The following is a 10,284-nucleotide window of genomic DNA, read 5'->3' as shown; positions in this document are numbered from 1 at the left end:
CAATTAAATAAAACAATTTTTTGTTTATTTTCTTATATACTCATCGATAATATCTTGTCGTCATTTTATTTACATAATTAAATTATATACAAATTAATAATTCGTACAAAAACAAAAAAGATCATACCATTTTGTTTTTTTACAAAAACGTAATTGAAGGACAGCTGTTAGCACTAGACGCTTGTGAGAAGCGGATGAAAAATGCAATTGCCAATAGATAGAGAAATATTCGCACAATTCAAGGTTGCAAACTACGAATCTCTGCATATTTTTTTTTTAAAGAAAATTAGGTGCGGCAGGCAAGTTTATGGANATAATTGAAGGACAGCTGTTAGCACTAGACGCTTGTGAGAAGCGGATGAAAAATGCAATTGCCAATAGATAAAGAAATATTCGCACAATTCAAGGTTGCAAACTACGAATCTGTGCATATTTTTTTTTTAAAGAAAATTAGGTGCGGCAGGCAAGTTTATGGACTTTAAATGAAATTAAAGGAAACGCTATAAATTTTGGTAAATCAAAAGAGCTATCGTATTTTTGCTAAAACATTTACAATTACTATTTACAATTCGCCCAAAACTTCGTGATTATTCCTTGCTTTAATTTCATGCTTAACTTAAGTTCCACACCCTCCAATCGTGTAACAAATTGTTTGCCCACTTGGCTTCAAAAACATTTCCATCATTGGCAGTCGCTATGGCGCTTCCCTTTAGGGCGTTCGTACTTGCCCAATGCCTTCGTTTAATTCGAAAATTTTATCACAAACTAAAAACTAAAATATACATCTGGGAAAAGACAAATAAAAAGAAAGAGTAAGCAAACGCCGATGAAGCTTATTTTACACGCTCTTATTCTCATTTCACTTCAATCCCTTTTTAGCGCAGTTTCCATAGAATAAGTTTTTTTCCGAGCAATAATGGCCATGCATTTTAAATTTTCAACTAAATAATCATAATTTCTAAATGTACATATGTAAGTCCTTTTTCTAAACAAAAAATCTCACACCCTCAGCGAGCCACTTTTCGCTTCGATTTACTTCTTTTTGTGGATATGTCCATTTCCATAGCCGTACGAACCACCATAGCTGACCGATTGTCCACCATAGCCTCCGATGCCATGTCCACCATAGCCTCCGATCCCATGTCCACCATAGCTTCCGATACCATGTCCGACATGGCTTTCCAGATGGACTGGCACTGGAACGGGCACTTTGTAGGGCACATGCTGCTCAACGGCCACAGGAACGTGCTGTTCGATATGCACGGCACGCGGCACATCGACTGGCACCTTCACGGGGTAAGGCACTTGACGTTCCACGGGCACTGGAATTTCTTTGATGACGGGATATGGTTTGGGTACAGCAACCTTAACGGGCACAGCCACTGGCCGATCGACTGGCACTGGCACTGGATGGTCGACTGGCACCTGCACGGGTATGGTGACGCGCTTCTCAACTGTATAGGGCACAGGTTTCTCAACAGGCACCGGGTATGGCTTGATTACATGCACTGGGTAAGGGCGATCGACGGGCACTTTAACCGGCACTTGCACCACCTTTTCAACTGGGTACGGCTGTGGCACATGTACGGGCACCTTAACGGGCACTTGTACGATCTTCTCCACCGGGTAGGGTTGTGGTACTGGCACTTTAACGGGTACTTGCACGATCTTTTCCACTGGGTAGGGTGCTGGAACGGGCACTTTCACTGCCACTGGACGATCCACATGCACGGGCACTTGCACATGTACGATCTTCTCTACGGGGTAGGGTTGTGGTATGTGTACGGGCACTTTGACGAGCTCTCTAACTGGCACTTGTACAGTTTTCTCGACAGGGTAGGGTTGCGGCACTGGTACTTGTACGGGTACTTGCACGATTCGCTCGACTGGATATGGTACAGCGCGTTCAACCTGGTAGGGTACGGCCACTTGACGTTCCACGTAGTTGGTTTGTACATTGGTAGGTATACCACCGCCTAATCCGCCGCCTAAGCCGCCGCCTAAACCAATACCGTAACCACTGCCTCCACCGCCGCCGATGAGCCCACCACCACCATGTCCGCCACTTAGTAGGATACCACCACCGCCGTATCCACCGCCATAGCCGTGTCCACCACCATAGCCGTAGCCGGTGCCGTGAATAATGCCACGTTTCTCCTGTTTCTTTTCAGCTGTGCTGGTGGCTTTCACTTCGGTGGCGGCAGGTGCGGGTTCAGCGGATTTAGGTTCGGCGGCTTTTTGCGCCTCCTCTGCATAGGTGAAGGTCGATAAGGCCAAAAGGCCGAAAATGAACTGGAAAGAGAGAATTAAAGTGAGAAAGAGTAGAGGATAAAAGTCAGTGAATAAGATTTTAATATACATATATATATATTTTTTTCTCAAAATTTAAATTAGTTTAAAGTTCTCAGTACGAACGATTTTTCGTCATCCTTTGTCAAATTCTTATCAAGAAAAAATGACATTGAAGATGGCACAACGCTAAAACAGGTTTGCCTCCAAACTAAATTTGACATGGCATGGCGGAAAATCGTTCCACAATACATCATTCCTAAATTTTTTTTATTGGCTGTGTGCCAGCAATTTTGACTCGTACTGTGTCGGATTAATTTAGAATAACTTTGTTTAGAAATCGGATTTTTCTAATTGTGTCCATTTCGCTTTGATACATTTAATTTGAGTGTAGATTTTATAGCATTCTACGGTGCTGACAAAGAAATTTCCCTTTGCTGTAATTTTCAGCTCACACCCTAATAATTTTAAGTGCCTGTTATTAACAGTTAAGCCTTTAGCAGCTGTGAAACGAGCTGTCAATTCTGTTAGGAAAACGAACACTATTGTAAAAATTTAATAAAAATTTATCGATTATTAATAAAATGAAAACATTTTCTAAAAAAGTACCAGGTTGACCGACCTTTGCTCGGTGTGCATATAATTTTTTTTTTTTTTAATTTTCAAAGTTAGGGTTCAAATAATGGTAATTTTGATAGCTTAATTTATAAATACTTTTTATGCAACATCGTGAATGAAATTTATAACATACATACGTATAAGTACATAAGCCAAGATCTAATCCAATTAATAAAAATTAGTTTTATAAAAAATACTATAAATTCAATAATTATTTTAGCCTCGTAAGTATCTCAGTATTCAGTAGAAGAAAAAAAATCTCCTTTTTAGTATACAGTCAACAACAAAAAAAAATCCTTTGAAAATGCAATGTTGATAACCAAAAATATCGTCAAATGTAGCCTACTTTGTTACTCAGAATTCTAAAACAAAAGTATTTTGGAACCAATTAAAAAACTTTTTTTTATGAAACTATTAATGTTTATGCAGAAAACAAAGCCTAAAACTATGTAAAACAAAACTATAAAAAAAGTGTATATAAATTTATATAGTTAAGTGGAACATATTTTTAGGCTTCGTTTTCTGCATAAACATCGGCATATAATAAATTAAATAGATATCTTACATTCGATATTGGGTGGCAACCCTACTAATAGGAGTGTACCTATTCTATTTCAAGTAAATATGTACTGTGTATACTTACACAAATACATACAAAAAAATGCTCTTTGAAAATAATAAGATAAACTTTTTTTATTAAAAAGCTAGCAGCGCTCTACAAAAATATCTCTGAATTATTGTGCTTAAAAATGCCTGCCATTNTAAAAAAATGCTCTTTGAAAATAATAAGATAAACTTTTTTTATTAAAAAGCTGGCAACGCTCTACAAAAATATCTCTGAATTATTGTGCTTAAAAATGCCTGCCATTTGATATCCAATTTAATTTTTTTTATTAAATTTTGTAAAATCGAAAATAAGTGGCAACCTTACACACATGTCCTAAAAGATATTAGCAAATCATTACGTAAGAGCTTTANTTGATATCCAATTTAATTTTTTTTATTAAATTTTGTAAAATCGAAAATAAGTGGCAACCTTACACACATGTCCTAAAAGATATTAGCAAATCATTACGTAAGAGCTTTATTTCACTACCTATAAAGGGTAATATGGTATCTTAACTTTCTAAAAAAAAATTAAATAAAGATACTTTGAAAAATAGGTGGCCACCCTATTCAAAAATATGTCTGGATTAGGGATTTTTGAAATACGTTCCATTTGGTAACCATATTATGATATTTTTTTTTTTTTAAATTTGCAACTAATTTCTAATAGGTGGCAACCTTATATGAATGTTATCGGTGATGCTATCTATCAAAATAACATTAGAATATAGAACTTTATTTGTATTAAAAATTTCATCGTTTAAATCGTTAAGAGTCATTTCCGAGCAACCTCTATATATACATATTGCACACTATCTCCAAAAGTGACCCAACTCCAAATTTGGCATTTTTGAAATTATGCACTAAAAGTGTCTGTGTGTACCTTACTTACCTCCTACCAAAAGCTGGAAAAAATTTTTGTTATAATTTGTTGAAAAAAAAAACCTAAGGTAAAGAATCCCGCTTGCCCATTTCATTAGCATTTGCTAAAAAATAGTTTTTCATGTTTTCAGGCGAACCTGTAAAGTTCCGTTAACTAAAGTTTTTTTTCTGCTCCATGAGCTACCATCTTTATTGAACACATTAATCGAGTTGCCATCTAACGATTATTATGTAATAAAAAACTAGGCCACCGATGTCCATTCGACGTGCTAACATATTAACCCGTATTTTATGTGTTTCCAAAAATGGTAGCACTTCCGCACCGACTAGTTCCAGCCGATCGGCAAGCGTATAGTTAGTGACCACAATTGGTCAGCACTTAGCCATTTCTGGCTGGCAATGCGGGTATGCCGTTAAGACAAAAGCAAAAGTAATTTTTTCGTTGGGTAAATACAACCAACAACAATAAATGCAATAACACACCAACAGCTGCGAGCATTATTTATTTATGTATGTTGAACAATTGCGCCTGCGCTTCCTTTTCTATGCGCGGTCAAGTGATGTCAGTGACCAAAATTGCTCAGCAATTTAATTCGTACTAATAAAACAAATAGCGACTAACAGAATTTATTAGGAAAAAAATTGCCAACAAAACGGAAAGGCGATCATATAATAAAAATTGCATGTCTGGCTTCTACTCCGTAGTGTGTATGACAAAAATTTTGTGGCATGCTAGCCGCAAAAGAAGTGTGGAAAATAATTAAATTGAGTCAATAAAAATTCATAACAATAGTTACGTGATACGAAATTGCAACAGTTGTGGTCGTTGGCGTTGTTTTAGCCACAAAATTTGTATGTGCCGTTGTAGTTGTTTTGTTTGTTTGTTTTCTGTTTCGTGTTTTTTTTTCTCCAATTTGCTTGCACTTCTTCCTTTTACGACACCTCGTCATTAGTGTGCTGGTAATTTGCGCATGCGCTGTTTTAATATGTTTATACCACAGTCGCTTTGGCTTGACTTTTGTTTGTTGTATACACCCGGCTGAGCTTTGCTTTGTTAGCTTCGTTACTGTTTACTTTGGCTTTGAGCCAAGTTCAATGCGAAACGCATAGTGACAATTATGCAATAAAAATTATAATAACTTTTTTTTTGTATTGTATTACACTATTATTGTTTTGTTTTAAGGGCGCCACTGCATTTCACTTTCATGCTGGCAAGGTTGTCAGCTTGTTTCTTGATAAGCTAATAAAGAGGCTTTGGCGCGTGTAAAAGAAAAAGCTGGCATTGGGCAAAATTTGTGTGGCATTTCGATTGAGTAAACAGGTTCGGGGAATGATGTATGAGATTGTGATTAAATTTGAATTGAAAATTTTATAAGATTAAATGAATTGACCTTGGAGTCTCTATACAAAAGTTATTTCTCGGAAGTACGTATCTCTTTGAATTGAAAAAAAAATTATAGAAATCAAGCTTTCTCGGAAGTACGTATCTCTTTGAATTGAAACCAAAAAAATTTTAGAAATCAAGCTCTGTGTCATCTCAATCTTCTTTGAAAATATTGACAAGACATCTTAAAGACACTCTACTTGTCATAGGGATATTTTATATGAAAAAATATTATCTCCTCTGAATCTTAACATGAAGGAACTAAATTTTATAAAGGTTTGCCTAACACTTTTGACACAAAAAACTCTTCTCAAAATATAAAAATTTACTTGAAAAAATTGGACTCCAAAGTTCATAATCTTTATTGTTGGGCAATTGAGTTTGCAGAGATAATTCTAAATTTACTATAAACCAGCAAAATATTGGAGAGTTTTTTTTTTCATTTTTATTTTTTGAAACAAACTATTGCACTATACATAGAAAAATAATTATCCGCGTATTAGAAGGTAATAGAAAAAAACTTGCGTTTGCGATAAATTCTCTAAACCATTAGCTGATTTTCATAGTTAGAGTTTTAAAATACATGCGCTACACTGGGAAAAAGGTAGTATGTATAATGGGGTGGTACAAAAAATTTTAAAATGTTAAGCCCTCACTTCCGAGGATGTTTTTAAATGGAAAAAAGAATACCTCCACTTAAAAAAAAAAAAAATGATATTTAGAACTGCCCAAAAGCTCATGTAGTTTTCCGTATATTTTATATGGGTAAAAACAACTTATTGTAGAAATGATATAGAATTCTTGCAAATCAATATTTTTCCACCGGGAAACTTTATTTATCTTTAGGAGACTTCTAATAATATTATCCAATTGCTTATTGTACTATTTTTTAGCACTAGAAATTTTTTATAGGACCTCCTATTGCTTTTTTCAGATCTTTAGGGGTCCTATAAAAAAGTTAATAATAGAAAATGGTTAAATAAACCATCTTGTATTGTTTTTGGACTTCCCTTGAAGAGAAGCAAAGTTTTCAGATAGAAAAATATTGACTTTCAAGAATTTGATACCTTTTCTACGAAAACCTGTTTCTTCCCATATAAAATATATGTAAAATTTTTAAAATATTTTTTAATTATACAAAAAACAAACAGGGTAATAATTTTTTTCGGTATAGAACAATCCTAGGGTGTGAGGGCATTAAAATTCCGAATTCGCTTTTTTTGGACCACCCTAATGTGTAACTTCATAAAATTGCAAACAAAACCGATGTACGCGTTAAACTTGAAAAGCCTTTGGGCAATTCTCGCGATATACATATATTTTAAAATAACACTGGACAACTTTAGAGCATTTCGTTTAAAATTTTTATAATAAATAAAAATTAAAAATTTTCAAAAATTTTCAATTTTGTAAAACATCAACGATGGTTTAACTTTTTTTAAATATTGTTCAATAGCTTAAAGTTTCTAGGAACTAAAAAATTTATAAAAAAACAGTGGGCTACTAAAACTTGTAATATGGGCATCTATGTATATACATTTAATCGAGTACTAACCGCTTAAAAAACCTTAACGACATTTTACTTCAAAATTTTATATTTGATTCAGAAATGCAGGTAGATGTTCTACGAACATTTCTGCTTCAAAAAAATAAAAAATAAATACAAAAAAAAATGTCGCTTACATCTTTTTGGTGGTTATGGTTAGATTAGCAACCTTGAGAATAACAATTTATTTACATTTAAAACTTTATACATTTCAAATGCTTAAGGTTTTCTTAAACTTAAAATGTTTAATTATAAATTCTATTCTTATATTTCAATACTTCATAGCTTTTGAAACTAAAACAGTTTATTAAAAAAATTTTTTTTTAAATATGTTTAAAAATTATTGGTTTACTAACTTAGTCGCCTAGTAAATCTAAATATCAAAATTATTTATTTCTAGATCACTTAAAATTTATGCTTTTATTTTTTTTTCCAAACCAAAACGTAATTCAGTTTAATTTTTTTCGGCAAAATTTAATCCTTATTTTGTGATTTTTATTTTTAGATAAAAAATAATCGTTATATTGATTTAAGTTTTTTATCTTTCACTTTTAACCGCATGGAAAAATGCATTTTTATGACCGATTTAAATATTTTGTGATATAAGGAATTAAATGTGAAAATAACATTACCAAAAAAAAAAATAAAAAATTAAATATAACGATAACTTTTATCGAAAAAACACCCAAAAGTACCAATTATTCTTGATCGACAAAATAAAAGTCATAAAACAACGGTTATATTTGATCAGAAATTATGATTTTTATTATAAAGACTATAACAGTTATGGTCGCGAACCTAACACTTTAAGATATATTCGTGTTTTGCAGTTACTTTTTTGCAGCCGTCTGCGTTGAAGTCGCGGATCATCATGATCAGAAAACTCCAAAAAAAGGCTCAGTTTTAAATGTAAATTTAGAAATCCAGAAAAGTCTGAAGAAAGTTGCCACTATTTTGCTAATTACACTGTAGTTAGTGCACCCTTTTGACCCTCAATATATACGTCCATAAATTTTTTTGTATAAATATCTAGCATGTTCTTCAAGCAAAAACGTGTAAGTTCGATTTTAAAATTTTATACAAATTCAAAAAAAAAAAAAAAAAAATTGTGTGCGCTATCCGTATGACCTGCAGTGAATGGGGTTATAATAATTTTAGAAAAATTTCGGATATGCAGTTTTGTAGTTCAATAAATTTTAGTTTAAAAAATTGCCTGTAAAATGGCGTTGATTTTTGAAATTTTTTTTTGCCATATAAAAACTGTCGACCAAGCTTTGTATGGAAGAAAGTGCATGGCACTGTGAGATATCAGTGTGCGATATAAAATTTACTACGTATTTCGAAATTTTGACTATGACAAAAAACTGGTCTTAGCTTAGGTTGGGCAGCTTACTTGAATTCGTAAAAAAAAATATTCGGGGTTACGGCTGCTTTAATTTTCTTCCTTTCAGCCTCAAACAATTCCGAAAGCGAAATGGACTGTAAATTCATTAAATTTTCCGATTTCAACATCGAAATTTTTTGTATTGGCACGCTTTTGCTTAGCACAAATACCTAATTCAGAACAAATAAGGCTACGTTTATGAGCCAGCGAATTCGTATCGCGCGACGTAATCAAAATCGCTACTAGCGCTCACAAAGACAAACTCTTGTACAATTGAACGGTATTAGCGATTTTCCGCCAGGTCATGAACCTAGCCTAAGTGCAAATACTTTAAAACAAAAGACTTAAGAAACAAACTCGATGTTGCATGAAAAGTAGCTGTTTTTTAAATATAAAATATGAAAGCATCAAAAATATAAATTTTTTGTTTTTTTTAATCAGCGAAACATTACATTTTTGAAATAAGAAAACATTTGTTTCCACCGTATGATGTTAACAATTCAAAATGCATGAAAAAAATTTAAAAAGTCACAAACAATTTAAGTCTTATAATAAGAAGTTAAACAGATTTGCATTTATTTAAGCACATTTTTTGTGTGAAAAAAATTAATAATCGCCGTTTTTTTCAAGAATGTTACTTTGAATCTGCTGCTGTTTGTCTCTTAAATCCATTTGCATTTCAAAGTCTTTATTTTATTTAGTTTTATGTGCTGTAGTTTTCCCACATTTGCATGCATTTCTTCACTGTTTTTGTGTGCCTTTATTGTGCACTTTTTAGTCTTTTCGAGTGTCTTTCACTTAAAAACTTTTATTTGACTTTATTATTCACACCAACATACCAATGATTTCATCTTGTTTCACAAATTTTAACCAACACCAACAACTTAAACGCAGTGGTCTATACGTTCGCCTTTGTTGTTGTTCGCCGCTTTAAGAACTCAAATTTATAGAAATGAAATGAATCTGAAATGAACACAAATGTTTTTGGTTAAACTCAACTCAACCAAAAAAATTCAAAGTAAATATTACTTGGAGGCTGAGGTCGTTCTAATAACAACGAACCTACAACAGATACTGAATAATTTTGACCAGCCGCCACAAGCTTTTATACCGACGCATGCTTATAGAACGGCGATCAGGCGTTGACGGATGGTCTGATTAGCGGGCGTGAAGGGTGAGGCACGGATGCGACCAAACAGTTAACAGCAGCAGCAGCAGCCGTAGTCACAGCAGCAGCGAAACAGAAACGTCGCCAAAAGCGCGCAATTTACTCACGGCGCCTTTTGCAATTAGCCGCACTCTATTGTAGAAATAACAAAAATAATTTTGTAATAAAAAATTGAGGACTGCGGCATCAGCAGCAGCTGCTGTATGAGCAGGAGGTAGTAAACGCTCAGCAATGCAGCTGCGACAGAGCCGCAAACGATGGTAGTCTTATGAAAATTAAAAGCGCAAGGAAAAGACATTTATGATGTTATAGGCGGCAGCAGTGTAGAGCGCAGCTGCGAGCATGTGCCAAGTGAGTTGAGAGTAAAAGTGAAGTATCGTAAAAAGCTCTACTGAATCGGTGTAAAG

General features: G+C 33.7%; 1 protein-coding gene across 1 annotated transcript; it reads right to left on the bottom strand.

The window, feature by feature from the left end:
* Positions 1-336: 336 nt before the first annotated feature.
* On the bottom strand, positions 337-9,776 carry LOC108367443 (proline-rich protein 4-like). Its single transcript, XM_017622055.1, has 3 exons — positions 9,739-9,776; positions 9,549-9,672; positions 337-2,292 (listed from the first exon to the last, which is right to left on the bottom strand). The coding sequence occupies exons 2-3, from the start codon at positions 9,558-9,560 to the stop codon at positions 1,033-1,035; spliced, it is 1,272 nt and encodes a 423-aa protein (XP_017477544.1). The 5' UTR covers positions 9,561-9,672; positions 9,739-9,776; the 3' UTR covers positions 337-1,032.
* Between the last annotated feature and the right edge of the window lie 508 nt (positions 9,777-10,284).

The sequence above is a fragment of the Rhagoletis zephyria genome, unplaced genomic scaffold, assembly GCF_001687245.7.
Source record: "Rhagoletis zephyria isolate East Lansing unplaced genomic scaffold, Rhagoletis_zephyria_1.1 Rzeph_scaffold_02688, whole genome shotgun sequence".
In the NCBI taxonomy this organism is placed as follows: domain Eukaryota; kingdom Metazoa; phylum Arthropoda; class Insecta; order Diptera; family Tephritidae; genus Rhagoletis; species Rhagoletis zephyria.
This window is presented reverse-complemented; position numbering and strand designations above follow the sequence as displayed.